The following is a 15,932-nucleotide window of genomic DNA, read 5'->3' on the forward strand; positions in this document are numbered from 1 at the left end:
AAGAGGGCGCTGAGGAAGAAGGAACGGTGTCGAGTCGAGCTTACAAGAGGAACGAGGTGAGATCGATGACTTGAGCCTTGACTCGCAGCTCCTCCCAAAAGAGGGAGATTCCACTCACATTCAGATTTCACCATTGGAACTCACGACTGCTGTGTGACTCTTCGACTATAGAGCCTACTTACTCACCACTCACCACTGTGACTTTGACTCGACCGCCGCCTGCTGAGCATCAATCGATCGCTTTTCAGCGAGCGCAGACGCAGAACACGCGCGCACGCACGCACAAGCATGCACAGATCCTGCCATGCGCTCGGACGTACGCGCGGCGCGCGAAAGAAAGCTTTGAACCGCGCGCACTGCTGCTGATGCGCTGGGCCGGGATCCCTTTTGCCGCGGTAGCTTTTGCTGCGATGCAGCGCGGCGAAGGTATTGGTTTAATTGCATCATCAGTAATTAAATCGCTTGATTTATGCGTCACACTTTCACTCTGCGCGTTATTTCGATTAATCTAACTATTTGTAGCTCGTGTAAGCATTTTTTTTCAATTTCGTATCAGCTTGCTCATGGTTTTGTACCTGCCTTGATCAGAAAGAGCATATCGTTCTTGATCACTGTAAGCCCAAGTTATCGTCCGATCATTAAAAATTCCTTGAAACCAAACGAAGAGTCAAGAGTGCACACGACCGAAAGTCAAGAGTCTTTTGGGTACCCAGACCCAACAAAGCCGATCGAGCCGTCAACTCGAGTCCTTCATTGCAAACTCGGAGTCGCTCTTGGGCCGTGATTCGCCATCTACAGCGCATACCACATCCAGGCAGCCCAGTCTTGCTGATCAAGGTGGCTCGATAACTGCAGCAGGAACGCATCGAACAGTTGATGCGCTCTCCCTTGCCTCACTCAACCTTCAGTGCGCTCGTCGTGAGCGTGAGCACAACTTGCTTTGCTCGGACCACCCTGCTTGAGATCACAGCCACCTCTAGCACTCCATAGCTGCCCACAACAAATCATGGCCGTCGCACAAGCAACTACTTCTGACCCTACATCACAGTCCGCCAACGGTAATGCGCTGTCGAATGGGGCTCACAAGGGCAGTGGAAAGGGCAAGACCCCTTTGACAAAGAATGCGAAGAGGAGAGCAAAGAGAAAGCAAGATGGGCATGATGTTTCGGAGAGCGAGAGCGATAGGGAGGCTGTGAGTGTAGCGTTTGCGCAGCGTATATCCTCGATCGTGTTGGCGCCGGACGATGCTGATCGCGATCCGCTGCGCCTCCTCGTCTCGCAGTCGGTCGCGCCCGCACCCTCTGCCAGCAATGGCAAGACGAACACGCTGGCTGGAAGCTCGACGGATGGCGAAGCTTCAGGCTCTCGCCCAACTCCCGCCATGTTCGACCTATCAAGCTTAGCTGAGGCGCCTGCTCCTGACGACCCAGCCTTCGCAGAGTTTCAGTCCGTCTTTGCGGCATTCAAAGGGGACGAAGGCGCAGAGGGTCAAGCTGGCGGAGTGGATGGGTCAGGTAATACCAAGGGAGAAGTCATCTACAGCGACGATGATCAGCTCTCCGACTCTGAAGGGGAAGAAGGGGCCGATGGGGCAGCAATAGAAGCGGCAGTACTTTCGAAGAGGAAACAAAGGAAATTGCAAAGGCTGAGCGTGGCCGAATTGAAGCAGTTGACCTTCAAGCCTGAATTGGTGGACCAGGCGGATGTGACTGCAAAAGATCCTCTGCTGTTGCTCCATTTGAAGGGCACGCGCAATGCCGTACCCGTCCCTCCTCATTGGAACCAAAAGCGGGCGTACCTGCAAAACAAGAGGGGCATCGAGAAGCCACCCTACCTGCTGCCGAGCTACATCGCAGCGACGGGGATAGCAGAGATGAAGGATGCGCTCAAGGAGAAAGAAGGGGATCAGAGCTTGAAAGCCAAAACGAGGGAAAGGGTACAACCGAAGATGGGCAAAGTGGACATCGATTATCAAAAGCTGCACGATGCCTTTTTCAAATTTCAACATCGACCTGACAGTCTGACTGGGTATGGCGAGACATACTACGAGGGCAAAGAGTACGAGACGAAGTTTACGCAGCGCAAACCTGGTGCGGAACTTTCCAACGAGCTGAAGGAAGCTCTTAGCATTCCTCCTCTTGCACCTCCACCTTGGCTCATCGCCATGCAAAGATTTGGTCCTCCTCCTTCGTATCCTCACATCAAAATTCCCGGTTTGAATGCCCCAATCCCTCAGGGCGCTCAGTGGGGCTTCCATCCAGGAGGGTGGGGCAGGCCTCCGCTTGATGAGTGGGGCATACCGATCTACGGTGATGTGTTGGGCACGGGCGAAGAGCAGACGAAGGAAGCTCAGCAAGCTTTCGAAGATGAAGTCAGGAGAGATCGGTGGGGCGAGCTGGAGCCTGAAGAAGAGGAGGAAGAGGATGAAGAGGACGAGGAGGACGAGGAGGATGAGCAAGAAATGGACCAAGATGCTCAGATACGTGAAGGATTGGAAACTCCTCTGCCAGAAGGGATGGAGACGCCTGGAGGTTTCCAGAGCGTGACCAGCACTGTGCCCGGCGGCTTGGAAACGCCAGACTTCATCGAACTCAGAAAAGGAGCAAGAGGAGCTTCGACCCAGTACGGATCAGAAACGCCGGAACAGCGAAACCTCTACCAGGTGGTTCCCGAACATCAGAATGTTCCAGGAGGCGCTGCGAAGGGCTTCATGCCCAGCGATAGAGGCTACGACTTTGCTAGTCTCGCTACTGCCGGTGATGGAGGTAACGTTCTGGGCAGGGAGGATCATAGAAGCAACAAGGTGAGCAGCACTCACGATCATGTGAGCGGATTGCATCATCTTTGCGTGGTCGCTCACCCACACTGTGGTGGTCACTTGCCTCTGTCCGTCGATGCAGCGCAAGGCGGACGACGTCCAACTGGCTCTGTCTCCGGAAGAGATGCAAGGACTCAGCAAGGAAGAGCTTCAAGCTCGTTACGACGCCGCGAGGGCAAAGAAGGGAGAGAAATTCAGGTTTTGAGCAGTAGGATGTCTCGGGCTTGAGGCATGCCGTCAATGTGAGCTGCTGTCACCTGACTAGTGGCCCAAGACTGGCCACGGACGATCTTCTCGCTCGCAATTCGATCGCATTTCGGATTGGTACGTTGGCCTTCGAGAATCACTGGTCTGCGACTCGGGGTCTGACGCCCACGAACAACCTGGCCCGAACCGCGTGCGGTGTCTTGACGCGACGGTGCCAAAGCCTGAGACTCGATGGTCGAGCGATGGTACAATCAGACGCACTGGCGCGATATGCAGCATATCGGTTGGTCGGTGAAAGGAAGGCGAAGCATAGAAAGATGGAGCAGGTGATTTCATTGGTGCGTCGCGACATTTTGAGGCCGCTCTTTATCGTCGGATCGCATCTTTGCTCCATTGAAAAGCTGCCTTCTTAGCTTCGCCGTCTTGATCGCCGGCATCATCTAGTGGAGGGCCTCTACTGGCAAAGCTGGCGCTCAGTTGCTGAAGCACCTCCTTTGGGTCCGTGGACTTGCCTTCTTCCGCAGCAGGCAAGAACATTCGAGCGTTAAATTCGGAGATCTCCGCAGCCTCTTGGTTTCGGGGAAGAACTTTTTCGTGAAATTCGTGCAGAGCGGTCTGTAGGACAGACGAGGCGTTCGCCTGGCCTCCCTGGCTGCTGGAGCGTGCTCGATACGCTCAACAACGCGTCGCAGAGGTCTGCACTGTCTGCCATAGCTTTGTTCACGCCTTCGCCTGCAAAGGGTGAAATTGCCAAGCGCGCATCTTTAATGACCACAATGCCCGTCTTGGAGTTGTCCTCGTTGAAAGTGATTCCACCAGCGACGTCCAGAGGTGTGATCATGAATCGCCGAATAACGGATTTGTGGTTGACATCTCCCTGCAGCAAGATGGAGCGAAGTCTGGTGGCATCCCTTTTGCCCTCCGGCAACAGCGAAGCAACCTTGCACAGCGATGTCTGCACATCGTCCTCCTCTTGCGGAAGGTGTGGATTGTTTGCGTCGATCCAGTCATAAGGTTGTCTGACCATTGTGTGTATTCTGCACAGCCCCGCATCACCTCTGGGACTTCTTGACCAGCCGCTCGAAGGTTGGCCAAATAATCGCGCGTCTCGGCAGAGGGATTGTTTCTTTGAATGACCAGCACCTCGGTCCCACCGACGGAAAAGCATAGACCTGCGCCCACCAACGAGTCGGCGAATCCTTCTGTATCATTTTGGAGAAGTCGCCAGCGTGGTCCGTCTTCGTCCTGCACGATGCGAGGAATGAGCAGGCTTTCGGCCCATGTGATGCCGTTGTACACCGGCGCAATAGACCAGTCTCTTTCAGACCCCTTTGCCCAGAACCGGGATGGAGGTCCAGTGTACCGCCCGCCCATCAACGAGCATCGAAGGATGCCTCGAGCTCGTAGACGCGCAAATGTGAGGCTGGTACACCTTTGGCCAGCAGAAGATTAGCCAACGTCAAGCCCGCGGGTCCACCTCCCGAGATGGCGACGTGGAATGGAAAGGGGTCAGAACGAGACACGGGGCAGAGTATGCAAAGGGGACAGGACTCGTGAGAAATTGGGGGAATCTGGAGCAATTTGACAAGGCGACGTTCGCTACGGCTCCACACGATCTGCGACAGATGTGTGGATGGGTATTTGAGCGCCGGCCAAGAGCCGGATTATCCGTTGATCGCCCTCTGCGACATCGTGGGTGTCACCACGGAGCACTGTACTGTGAGGATGAGTCTAGGCTAGCGCGTAGCAGACAACGCACTGCGCTATCCTCTGCAACCCGGCGGTTTGATGCGCGAGATTTCGAAGGTTGACAGCGGCAGTGTCATTGCTGGGCGCACACATGCCATGCTGCCTGCGCAGGGAGCTGTCAATTGTGCTTGCACGATGATCCCTCTGACTTTTGATGGTCTGCTGGGCACGAACGGCAAACAGTCGAGGGGGCTGGGCTTGTATTTATTCGACTCACGAATGAAGACCGCCCCCGCGTACCCATGCACGCTTCCACTCGCTCGGCAGGAAAGGCAAGAACGGGACAAAGAGCTCAGTCGCCTCTATTCGTCACATCCAATGTCACTGGCTGGGCGTCATACGTCGTACTGCTGGCAGCTTCGCCCCATAGACATCCAAAGCGGGTGCACGCCCGAGGATCATCCTGATTGAGCCGAGCCACGATATGAAGAGCTCATGATCACGGAAGAGGTCCGAGCTTCGGATCGTGAATTGAATGCAAGAAAGCCGCTTCGTAGAAGAGCAAGACTACTCACTCACTCATGACTGCATGGGCTGGTACAGGACAGCGCAGCCACCTGGTTGGAATCATTTCACAAATCACGAATGCACGGTCATCTTGAATCACGAATTCAATGATTCAAATTTGATCCCGTGCCCACGACTGCTGCTGATGCGCGGCGCGGTAGCAGAGAGTCATCAGAGTCACGTAAGGGGCGGTGCTGGCAGAGGAAGGTTTGCATGGCCGAGAGATCTCACGTGACTTGGTGGCGCACGGGCTGAACCGGCAAATCCGCGATGCACATCAGATGGGATCCGAGGTGGCGTTCAGAAGTCGTGCATATGCAAATCGGCAAGTCAGCACTTGGACAGAGCCGATATGAATTTCACAGCCCAGGGTGTTGAAACTGTGGCAGTCACATGGGAGAGACATTCAAAATTCACAGCGTTTGGGGGCAGTTGACTTTAGTCGCCGCAAAGCTCAAAGGGGGATCAAACCCCACTCAAATCGCGCCTCATATGCTGCAGGTCGTACGCCCGGTGCAGCAGGGTACTCGATAGCCGCGGTACGCCTGACTGCGCATTTCACGTGTGATTGATGCTGATAATACCGGCACTTTGTCGGACCGCGGCAGGCCTGGATCCAAGTCCACTTAATCGACCATCTGATTGATACACATGCATCAGCATCAACTTACTTGCGCTTTCCAACAATCATATTCACATCATCTTCAGCGTGGCCAAGGGCTCCACTTAAACTCATCGGCTCGAATACTATTGCACCTCTCCTGTGATTCAAAATCGCAATCCTCCTCATCAATTCTTAAGGCGCCGCCTCGCAACACATCTCAACAAATGGTCAGACGCGTTCGCAAGGAACAGTCATACTCACGACTGCAGCAGGCAACATGAACATCATGGAAGCATTACTGCATCCCATCGTCTCCATCTTTGCGCCTCTACCAGCTCTGCAACAGCACTTGACGCCGACCGGTAGGGTTCCCGGAGCAGCGCTTCGAGTCCCACTAGGAATAGCTCGCAGCATAGCCAACTTTTTCGCTCTTCTCCTGGGCACCCACATTCTCCTGACCATTCATCTGTACAGGATCATACCAAAAGCTACTTACGGGTCCGCAAACGCTCAAGGCGCGCAGTTGGAAGGCAATGAAGATCGCGATGGGTTCACGTATCCGACGCATCGGAGGCTTACTGCCGCGAGACAGAGACTTGAAGGGCCTACTGCGACCTTGAGGAGAGCGGTTCGAGAAAGGGGACTGCAGATGGTACAAGCGATGCAAAGTCATGGCGGGTTAGCTGCGTGAGTAGAGTGCAGAGCTCGTGCCCGCATGTCCGTGTTCGTTGGCTGATAATCTGACCATCTCTGTTGCCGCGGCCTTCAGCGCGCTCGTCACTTATCTGGAGCTCGCTCCCGAGACGCCGCAGGCCGTCTCGCCGATATTTGCTCGGCTGCCAAGCGAGATCATCACGCTGATCTTGATGTACGCGGCATCTCCTCAAGCCTCGGCTTCGTTGCCATCCACCATCGCCCAAGTCTCTTCGATTCATGCCTCGCTTCTAACCCCTCGTCTCTATCAGCACGTGCATCTCCTCACCCCTCGTTCCGTGCACCTTCTCCGACGAACGCTAGCGCTACACCGTCCAGATCTAGGTCGACAGATCCGCAGCATCCACGTCAAAGCGCCCCATCCAGGCGCGCTTGAACAGATCCTTTTGGCGATTCCCAACCTGCGCGCACTCTCTCTCTCCGCTTCAGCCCACGACGCCTTCTGCCTGTCTTCGGGTTCAAGAATATTCGATTGCGCCACCCCTTCGCTCTTGCATCTCGATTGCGTGCCTTCGCCTTTACCCGTCTTCAGGAAGGTGAAGCACGCCGTCTTGTCTGTTCGACACTTTGATGTGATGACAGCAAGGCAAGTTCGCACCGCCTTGCCTTCGCTTCGGACCATCGAGATCTGGTACGACCTAGGCACCAATGACTTGGGTCCTCATCCGTGGAGTATGGGAGGAAGACCGCGCGCGGGTCTTTCCACTGTTGCAGAGGCTTTGCGTGTCCTTCGCTCCGAAGGCAAAAGGCTGGAAGGTGTGACGGTGTGGGCCAACGTTCGCATCAAAGGAGCCCTCAAGCGTCGACTAGGGTCTGTAAAGGACGAGGAGCGCGGAAATTACTACAGCATTCTGATGGAGCCCGCGTTGGAGAGGCAGTGGATCTCTGTTGACGAAGATGGATCGGAGAGGCCTTCCTTGGTTGTTGCTAGGCCCTCCATCGTGCGGACCGCCTCAGCGGCCGCAGCAGATGACCTGCTAGTGGACAGGGAAGATGAGCCTGCACCGCTGAGAATCTTGAGGGCTGATCGCCTCAGAGCTGTTGCAGGAGAGTGGAGCGAGAGCCAGCTTGCCAATGCGTGGCAGCTTTGAAGTTCTTCTTCCAATCTTGTGTTCTTTTCTTGTACTCATAAGCGGCTGCGCCTCTCTAGTCGTGTACCACACTGTCTTCGCTGTAATGTATCTTTGATACCCCATACCCGCGGAATTGCTCGCGATGTGACGCCTTGACTCAGTACCTGCTCCTCGTTCCTGTGAGCTCTCCCGTGTAGAAACAGATGCCCTGCATGTCGAGCCAATCTCGCAAGACATCCTTATTCTTGAGCCTTATGTGTGCCTTTAGAGCCACACTAGCGACCTCGTCGAAGGAGATTGGTTCGAGGAGCAGGATGCGACGATAAAGCTGGGCGTCTGCGCGCACTGCTTGCACCAATTGCGCAGACAGACTGGCGGACACGTCCACTGGAGCATTCTCGGGTTCACCCTCGTCCGAGTCTTCTCCTTCCTCGTCATTCTGACCACCTCTTGTTGTCTGGCCCATCGCCCGGGCTTCGACCTGTCTTCTGAACCTCGAGCCGGATGCTCGTCGATTGAGACCCAGAGCGAGAGGCGCTTCGGAATCTTCTGCGGAAGATGCAGACGCTTCGGTGTCGCTTGACGAATCGATCACGTCGATCTGTTGGCTTGAAGCGGCTGCTTCATTGGTCAGCTGTACTGTCAAATCTCCAGCTTCTGCCTCTTCTCCATTGGCCACGCCCAGACTCCACTGGGATGTGGTGGCGGTCGTATCTCCGGCTGAAGAAGAGGGTAGCGGGAGTGCTTGATGGGCCTGCCTTTCTGTCAGCGGAGACGAGACGGACGCGTTTTTGGAAGGAGCGGAATGGTTGAGCACGCGCCAGCAGGCTATCAGGTGCTCCACCAGCACATCCTTGTCTCGACCAGCTTTGAAGCCGTACTTTTTGCACTCTGTCTGTGAGGTGTAAAGACGCGCTCGGGTCAGTCAAGCGAAGCCCAAACGCACGAGACGATGCAGACCGACTGACCTGTAGAGCTTCTAGCGACCACGAGACGTACTTGGGCATCTCTCCACTGGCATCAGTGTTGGTCCCATTGGTCGCAGGTCGAATGGGAGAGTCCTCGATTTCGATCGTTTCGATCACGCGTTCCGCACCTCCGGCGGCGCATTTGTCAGGATCTAAAATAGCATCCCTGACCGTGGAGCCGGCGTCGTCTTTGGTATCACGACGCGCACGTTTTGAAAGGGGCTGATTGGTCATGCTTGGTTGTTTTCTGACGATGTTGCTGTTCGAGCTTCTGCCTGTGCTTGCTCCGCCGAGCGCATCCAACTCGTCCAGCAGCCCCATTACCGCTGCAGTGGAAAGATCCACCGTCAAGAGCCAGTTCACACCCTGATGAGAGCGACCACGAGGCGAAGTGTGCTGATGAGAATGAGGGCGCGGTCGATGCTGCTGAGCTCCGGGGAGGCAAGACGGAGGCTCAAAGGGCTGCTTGCTTGATCTCCCCACGCGATAAAGGTGGGTGGGTGTATGCTTACGCGATCCGATCCCCGTCGGCACACGGAAGCAGGACTAGCGGAGTGTTGCGTGCTTGCGTCGTGCAGCCTTCCGAATTGCGCTCCCCTTGACACCTCGAATGCTTCTGACAAAGGCTGTCGGATAGACACAACAGTCTTGTCAAAAGTCGATGACCCTTGAATCAGACTCAGAGTCGCGGGCAGCCCTTGCCTCTCTTCATCCGCGCTTGCCATCGCCTCCGAGGTGGTTGTGGTCAGAGTTGGACGCATGCATTGCCTGTGCGTGCCACAGCCGCGTGCATGCACGAGAATCACGAATGTGCGCGATGGAGCTTTGGACATAGGAAGTCGATCTTCGCGACGCGGGCTTGGCGTACGGGTAGCTTCTCAGGCGCATGCATTCATTCGCAAGAAGATGCGTCTCATCTTCACCACATCGCGTGCCACTCATCACTCACGACTCGAAGCTGCGTTCGCCAACCAGCCAGCCAGCCTCCTTTCTCCACCGAGCAGCGCCGACAGATGCCTCTCACAAGCCTGATATACGAGCCCACATGCACACGGACAAGCAAGATGGTGATAAATGAGATTTGACTGCGCCTGCTTCTGCATTTAGGTGATCCCAATGCCGGTAACCTCGAGGGTGAACGAATCGCACATACAAATGGTGACGACCGCGAACATCGTATAAGCAGGACGTACCATTAGCGAGCGCCTCACGTCGCCCACTCGACGAGGCATCAACAACCAACTCCGTTCACGTTGCCAAGTCAGGCCTTGCCTCCACCATGCCTCAAGCAGCCTACTACTCCATGGCCGCTCGCGCGGCGGCAACTATCCGGGCAAACCGGCCTCGTCTCTTCGCAGCGCAAAATACCGGCCGCATCTCTCCCTCACACGTGTGTTGCAGGATGCGATCCACAGAGGCTAGCAAAGATGGTCATCGAGAAGATGCCCTGATGCAGCAAGGTGGTGCCTTGGGAGCGTGGGAGCAGAGTGCGAGACAGAGGGAAGAAGAGGCCAAGAAGCAGCAAGAGCAGCATCAGCAAGTCTTGCTCAAGGTGGTGGACCAAGAGTCAGGTGAATCTCAAAGGACGCAAAGTGTAGCGCGCTTGCACTGACGCTGTTCTTGTATGTCCTCGCTTGCAGCACCGCGCAACCCTCTTGGCGTTCAGCTGCTCTCCAGAAAGTTGCATCGACAAATTTTCCCTCCCAATTCGGATCCCGCACCGCCCGTGCATGCCGATGCCCTCTCTGTCAGCCAATCGCACCTCTCGACGCACGGGCTAGAAGCATCTCAAGCTTCAGTCCTTCCTTCTCTTGCTTTCGATCTGCCTCCCCTGCAAGGCGAAGACCTCAGCGAGCATTTTTGGAACATTGGGCGACAGGCTGCACAGCCATGGCTGGGCATGGCACATGAGTTGGCTGCTGCTACGCTCCTCGCAGCGCCAGAGGGCGTGCTCGATCCGCGCAAGGAGGCGCTGCAGAATTCTGACGACCATGACGACGATGATGGGCTCACACCTCAAGAGTGGCTGGCCATCGAGGACGACAAAATCAGAAATGACTTGCGCTTGAATCCTCCTCGATGGGTCAGACGACCCGGGTGGACTCGATACCCTGTGCTCAAGTCTGCAGATGGAAAGAGAAGTGTGCTAGGACCTGGCGAGGCGGTGGAATACCCATGTCCAGAGGATGGTGCTTTGGTATTCGATATCGAAAACATGGTCAAATCCGGACCGTGGTCTGTCATGGCTACGGCAGCCGGGCCGAATGCTTGGTACTCTTGGCTCAGTCCCTGGCTTCTCGGCGAGGGCGAGGACCACACACGCAAAGATCAACTTATCCCCTTTGGACCCAATTCCGAAGAGGAGCACGTCAATCGACCTGCACGGCTGATCGTCGGTCACAATGTCAGCTATGACCGAGCGAGAATCAGAGACGAATACACTTTAAGGAGGGGCAATATGCGATTCTTGGACACCATGGCTTTGCACGTCGCGACAAGAGGGATCAGCAGTCCGCAACGACCCGCCTGGCTGCGTCACGCCAAGAATCGACAAGAAGCGCTGGCCAAGCAGAAGCATCAAAAGTCCCAGTACGAACAGGCTTCGCGAGAGGGCATAGCCGAGTTGCTCGGCGTTGACATGACTCCTGAAGAATTGCAGGCCATCGAGGTTCCTGATGACATTGGCAGCTCGGGCCGTTTTGAAGGTGGCACAGCAAGCAAAGGCGAGGATACACTCGCCCGCGAGGCTGCTTCCAACGCAGCTTCCAGCTTGTGGCTCGATGCGACTTCCAACAATTCTCTTGCTGACGTGGCCGAACTTCACTGCGGCATACACGTGTCCAAAGTGGCTCGCAATGCTTTTGTGGAAGCAAAAAGCAGAGAGGAGATTCTTGACCGACTGGACGAGCTGTTGAGCTACTGTGCCAAGGACGTCTCAGTAACACATGCCGTCTTTTGCAAAGTGTGGCCCACTTTCCTTTCGCACTGTCCTCATCCTGCTACAGCGGCGGGAGTATTGGGCCTTGGAAGCACGCTACTCCCAATTGACGATGAATGGGTGGAGTACCAGGAAAAGTGTCAAGCAAAGTATGAGGAGTCCCATTCTCAGATCGCGGCATCTCTCAAGGAGCTAGCAGAAAGCCTCCGCAACGAGTACACGCAGGGGGTGACGTGGGATCAGGCAATGTTGGCGACGAAAGCCAAAGCAGAAGCTGCAAATTGGCCCGTCGACGCCGATTTTAAGGCAGGCCGAGCTCTTTTGGAAGCCGAAAAGCAAAGAAGCTGGATGCGGTGGGAAACTGATCCATGGGCTTCGCAGCTGGACTGGACCCCCAAAAAGCCCAAAAAAATCAAGCCGGGCGCCGTCTCGATGGCTGGCACAGCGGCATCAGGATCGGAAGAGTCGATCGCCCCGGGTCACAGGCGCGTACCAAAATGGTACAAGACCTCCGTGCTCTCTACCGCCAAGGGCATCGGACGCACCTCAGGAGTCGCGCCACTCATTGCCCAGTTGAGAATTCAGGAGGGGTATCTTCTGCAAGACGGAGATGGAGATTGGGTGATGCGCGATTCCGAAGGTGATCACGAGCTGGGATCGGCCCCGCTTAGAGCGCCTTTCATCAAGGCGAGAGCGTGGGAGATGCGAAGCGACGCAGGCCCTGCGGGCGATGAGCTTCTAGAAGCTTTGCAGGCTAGCAAGGTGGTCGATAAGGACGTTCGAGAAATCTTTCGGCGCATTGCAGACGAGCTTGTAGAAAAGTGGCTGGATAGCGACGCTTCCAAAGGTCAAGGATGCGCGCCTGAAGAATCGCATCCTGCCCTTCTTGATCTGGACTGGACGTCAGTCGACGTGCCCACTGAGGAAGCCAAAAGAGAGGCCGAGAAGGCTGGTGCAGCACCCGGATCCTGGTGGCCGAAATGGTACTGGGATCTGTACCAGTCTTCTACCGGTGAGCTCGACGTCACGATCAAGTCGGCGACAGCTCCCTTGCTACTTCGACTCAGCTGGCAAGGCTGTCCACTCTTAAGAAGTCGTGAACACGGCTGGATTTTTCGACACGATGCTGACAGCCATCCCAGCTTCAAGACTCTGCGCGAGCCCGTTTACTTCTTCCACAATGATCTCGACGTGAATTTGCGCTACGACGCCAATATGAAGAAGGGCAGAAGCTACTACAAGCTGCCTCATCCATCTGGGGACGACTCCAATGTTGGATCGCCATTCACCAAACCGTTCTTGCCTCTGTTTGAGAACGGCACGATGAGAAGCGAGTTGACAGACGAGGCTGGCAGAGACACGGCCAAGGCGGGACTGGCTATGCAAGCTCAGTGCAGCTACTGGATTGGTGTGAGGGATCGCGTCTCGAAGCAAATGGTCGTTTGGGATGAAGAAGGAGGCACTCGCATGGGTTTCAAAAAGGGCGCAAGCGGTGCTAGAGGCGGTGTTCCTTCGGGCACCATGGCCATGAGCGAGTCGGAGATGCGAGCCTATTCGAGGGACTGCCAGCGTCGGAAAGGGATCATTCTTCCCAGCGTGGTGTCCATGGGTACGGTCACCAGGCGAGCTATAGAGCGGACATGGCTGACGGCATCTAATGCCAAGCCAAACCGCGTGGGCTCTGAGCTCAAAGCGATGGTCAAAGCTCCTCCGGGCTGGTCCATCGTAGGGGCTGATGTCGACAGCGAAGAGCTCTGGATATGCAGCGTCATGGGAGATGCTCAATTTGGCATTCACGGAGCAACTGCTATTGGTTGGATGACGCTCGAAGGCACCAAAGCGTTGGGCACGGACTTGCACTCCAAGACCGCTTCCATTCTCGGCACCAGTAGGAACCAAGCCAAAGTCTTCAATTACTCTCGTATATATGGCGCAGGCATCAAGCACGCTACCCAACTCATGATGAAGGCAGATCCAGCAATGACTAAAGCTGCAGCAGAAAGTCTTGCAAGGGATCTGTACATCAAGACAAAGGGCACCAATACGAACACAGAGACTTTGTTCGGTAGGCGGTTTTGGTACGGCGGCAGCGAAAGCTTCGTGTTCAACAAGCTCGAGGAAGTGGCTTTGAGCGAAAATCCTCGCACGCCCGCTCTGGACTGCGGAATCACTCTTGCGCTTTCCAAGCAGTACCTCAATCAGGGCAAGACTCCGACGGGAAAAGCGCAAGAAGAGTTCATGCCGAGCAGAATCAATTGGGTTGTGCAAAGCAGCGGTGTCGACTACCTTCACCTGCTGCTCGTCTCCATGGAATACTTGTGTCAGATCTACGGCATCAAAGCTCGCTTCATGCTCAGCGTTCATGACGAGGTGCGGTACCTATGTACGGACGAAGACAGGCATCGCTGCGCAATGGCGTTGCAGATTGCCAATCTTTGGACGCGCGCCATGTTCGCCCACAAGCTCCAGATGGACGATCTGCCACAAGGAGTCGCGTTCTTTGCTGCTGTAGACGTCGACAAGATTTTGCGAAAAGAGGCCGATGATGCTTGCGTCACGCCAAGTCAACCCGACGCGATTCCACCTGGCTACGCTCTCGATGTGGAGCAGACATTGGCGAGGACGAACGGCGGCTCACTTCATGCTGACGGCAGGTCCAACTTGCATCAGCCGCCGGTGCGCGAGCGCCCATGCGAGGATCCGTCACGCCCGAGCGGATTCTACGGCTCTTCGGGCAGTTCGGGTTCTTCGAACGCGCCGATAGAACCTGTATACAGGCGCTCGGATCAGACACACCGCTCTGATGATGAGCGGTGCAAGCTATACTTACAGGCTCAAGCAGCAGAGGACCTTGCAGAAATTCGCCTGTTGGAGCGTCGTGCCAAAGAGGCTGAACGTGGGGATCGCCAAGATGCAGCCTCCAAAATTCGCGCAACACGTCGATCCAACTCTGCTCCGCTCCCTTCTACGACAGCGACTGCCAGACCGAGCATAAGTGCAAGTGCAGGCGGTGCAAGCAAGTCTCCCATCGCTAGCTTTCACACTTCTGCTCGCAGTAGCGCACTTGTCACAACGGAAACCCCTGCTGCGCAATCGTACTTGCCAAAATCGCTTCATGCGATTGTCAAAGCTTTTCCGCGACGAGCAGCGCGCCTTCGCAAGCCATTCTATCTAGTCTCGGAGCATCGCGCTGCTGTGCGCTGGGCACTCTACCGTCCGCTCTTGCAAGCTGCTCCGCCAGACTTGCCTCTGCTGACCAAATGGATCCGACACGCCTTCAATAGAAGCAAGAATATCACCAGCCCAGCCGAGACGCTGGCTCAGATCGAGCTCGCCGAATCGATGCTTCGGATGTGTGACAAGGCGAAAGAGGGCGAGCAAGAAGCTCGGATAGAATTGGAAGCTTTTTATGAATCGCTGCGCAATCAACAAGACCTGGACAAGTCGGGCCAAGCGTTGAAGTCACACCTGCGAGAACAGACTCCGCGGCGCGTGCCTCGCCATTCTGGGGCTCTTTTGCCTCCTACATTTGCCAATCCCCCTCTCCCACGCTACAAGCCGGTACAGCCCATGGGTATCACCATGATGATTCGCAGGCGCAGAGCGGTTCGTTTCAAGCGGATCATGGCCAGCGCGGACCTGGACGTGCTTTGGGACTCTGTCAAGTTCGAATGCGAGTTGATGAAGCGTCTTGGAGGAAGATACGCAGAAGCTACGGGCTGGGATAGTGCGGAAAGCTGGAGTGAGTCAATGTGCGGCTTTCTTGATTCCTCTTTCGTGCTTTGGGAGGCTGACCGATTTGAGATATCGCGCACTACTAGGAACTCAATTTGACGAGCGCATGGATACCTGGCAAGCGGCCTACAACAGGGAAAAGGCTCGGGCTCAATTGGTCTTTCCGCGCCAAATATTGATCCTGGCTAAAAGGGCTCGTCTTGCAAAGCAAAGGGCACGTCTGAAGCGCAAGCACGCACTCACGAAGCTGCGTGACTTGGCAGAGAGTGGAGAATCTCCGCGGGCGTCGTCGTCGTCGGCTCCGCAAACAGTCAATGATGCCGTATCCGCAACGCTGTAGCGAACGGCACGTGTCGATGTATGCATACAATGATACCCATGTGCTGCTGCTGCTTCATGTTTCGCAATCAATGCCGACATCGACATCGAGGACCAGCGCGCCGGCGCGAGGAAATGCAGAGATCGAGCAGCACCGGGATTCACGATTCTTTGCTGACGAGTAATACGATCGTGCGAAGATCAGCGCGACGCGTCCTTCGACGCGTCCAGCACATCGATGCCGCTGCGCAAAGTGTTGGTTTGCATGCCGCGCGCATCGCCCTGAGCTAAAGTTGTGACT

At 55.6% G+C, this 15,932-nt stretch overlaps 5 protein-coding genes across 5 annotated transcripts; 3 read left to right on the forward strand and 2 right to left on the reverse strand.

Moving 5' to 3' along the window:
• Window positions 1-1,006: 1,006 nt before the first annotated feature.
• Window positions 1,007-3,023, forward strand: IE81DRAFT_345592 (DUF382-domain-containing protein; the record flags this gene model as incomplete). Its single annotated transcript, XM_025515931.1, has 3 exons — window positions 1,007-1,192; window positions 1,283-2,803; window positions 2,901-3,023. The coding sequence occupies 3 exons, from the start codon at window positions 1,007-1,009 to the stop codon at window positions 3,021-3,023; spliced, it is 1,830 nt and encodes a 609-aa protein (XP_025371774.1).
• Window positions 3,020-4,099, reverse strand: IE81DRAFT_364878 (hypothetical protein). The gene is made up of 2 exons (XM_025516894.1): window positions 3,699-4,099; window positions 3,020-3,640 (listed from the first exon to the last, which is right to left on the reverse strand). Exons 1-2 carry the CDS (start codon window positions 4,050-4,052, stop codon window positions 3,392-3,394), a joined length of 603 nt encoding a protein of 200 aa, XP_025371775.1. The 5' UTR covers window positions 4,053-4,099; the 3' UTR covers window positions 3,020-3,391.
• A 1,909-nt stretch (window positions 4,100-6,008) lies between these two features.
• On the forward strand, window positions 6,009-7,760 carry IE81DRAFT_12580 (hypothetical protein). The gene is made up of 2 exons (XM_025510221.1): window positions 6,009-6,572; window positions 6,655-7,760. Exons 1-2 carry the CDS (start codon window positions 6,163-6,165, stop codon window positions 7,688-7,690), a joined length of 1,446 nt encoding a protein of 481 aa, XP_025371776.1. The 5' UTR covers window positions 6,009-6,162; the 3' UTR covers window positions 7,691-7,760.
• IE81DRAFT_12590 (hypothetical protein) lies at window positions 7,760-9,052 on the reverse strand. The gene is made up of 2 exons (XM_025510222.1): window positions 8,641-9,052; window positions 7,760-8,567 (listed from the first exon to the last, which is right to left on the reverse strand). The coding sequence occupies exons 1-2, from the start codon at window positions 8,959-8,961 to the stop codon at window positions 7,830-7,832; spliced, it is 1,059 nt and encodes a 352-aa protein (XP_025371777.1). The 5' UTR covers window positions 8,962-9,052; the 3' UTR covers window positions 7,760-7,829.
• Window positions 9,053-9,527: 475 nt separating this feature from the next.
• Window positions 9,528-15,793, forward strand: IE81DRAFT_310553 (hypothetical protein). The gene is made up of 3 exons (XM_025512418.1): window positions 9,528-10,211; window positions 10,281-15,320; window positions 15,400-15,793. Exons 1-3 carry the CDS (start codon window positions 9,920-9,922, stop codon window positions 15,651-15,653), a joined length of 5,586 nt encoding a protein of 1,861 aa, XP_025371778.1. The 5' UTR covers window positions 9,528-9,919; the 3' UTR covers window positions 15,654-15,793.
• Window positions 15,794-15,932: the final 139 nt, after the last annotated feature.

The sequence above is a fragment of the Ceraceosorus guamensis genome (genome assembly GCF_003144195.1).
Source record: "Ceraceosorus guamensis strain MCA 4658 unplaced genomic scaffold IE81scaffold_10, whole genome shotgun sequence".
Classification (NCBI taxonomy): Eukaryota; Fungi; Basidiomycota; class Exobasidiomycetes; order Ceraceosorales; family Ceraceosoraceae; genus Ceraceosorus; species Ceraceosorus guamensis.

Bases quoted from the DNA above. Each gene is read 5' to 3' on its own strand.
- IE81DRAFT_310553 (XM_025512418.1), top strand. From the start codon at position 9,920: ATGCCTCAAGCAGCCTACTACTCCATGGCCGCTCGCGCGGCGGCAACT. The intron at 10,212-10,280 runs GTGAATCTCAAA...CCTCGCTTGCAG, and splicing joins GGTGGTGGACCAAGAGTCAG to CACCGCGCAACCCTCTTGGC. The intron at 15,321-15,399 runs GTGAGTCAATGT...GCGCACTACTAG, and splicing joins GGATAGTGCGGAAAGCTGGA to GAACTCAATTTGACGAGCGC.
- IE81DRAFT_364878 (XM_025516894.1), bottom strand. From the start codon at position 4,052: ATGGTCAGACAACCTTATGACTGGATCGACGCAAACAATCCACACCTT. The intron at 3,641-3,698 runs GTATCGAGCACG...TCTGTCCTACAG, and splicing joins TCTGCGACGCGTTGTTGAGC to ACCGCTCTGCACGAATTTCA.
- IE81DRAFT_12580 (XM_025510221.1), top strand. From the start codon at position 6,163: ATGAACATCATGGAAGCATTACTGCATCCCATCGTCTCCATCTTTGCG. The intron at 6,573-6,654 runs GTGAGTAGAGTG...CGCGGCCTTCAG, and splicing joins AGTCATGGCGGGTTAGCTGC to CGCGCTCGTCACTTATCTGG.
- IE81DRAFT_12590 (XM_025510222.1), bottom strand. From the start codon at position 8,961: ATGGGGCTGCTGGACGAGTTGGATGCGCTCGGCGGAGCAAGCACAGGC. The intron at 8,568-8,640 runs GTCAGTCGGTCT...TACACCTCACAG, and splicing joins GGTCGCTAGAAGCTCTACAG to ACAGAGTGCAAAAAGTACGG.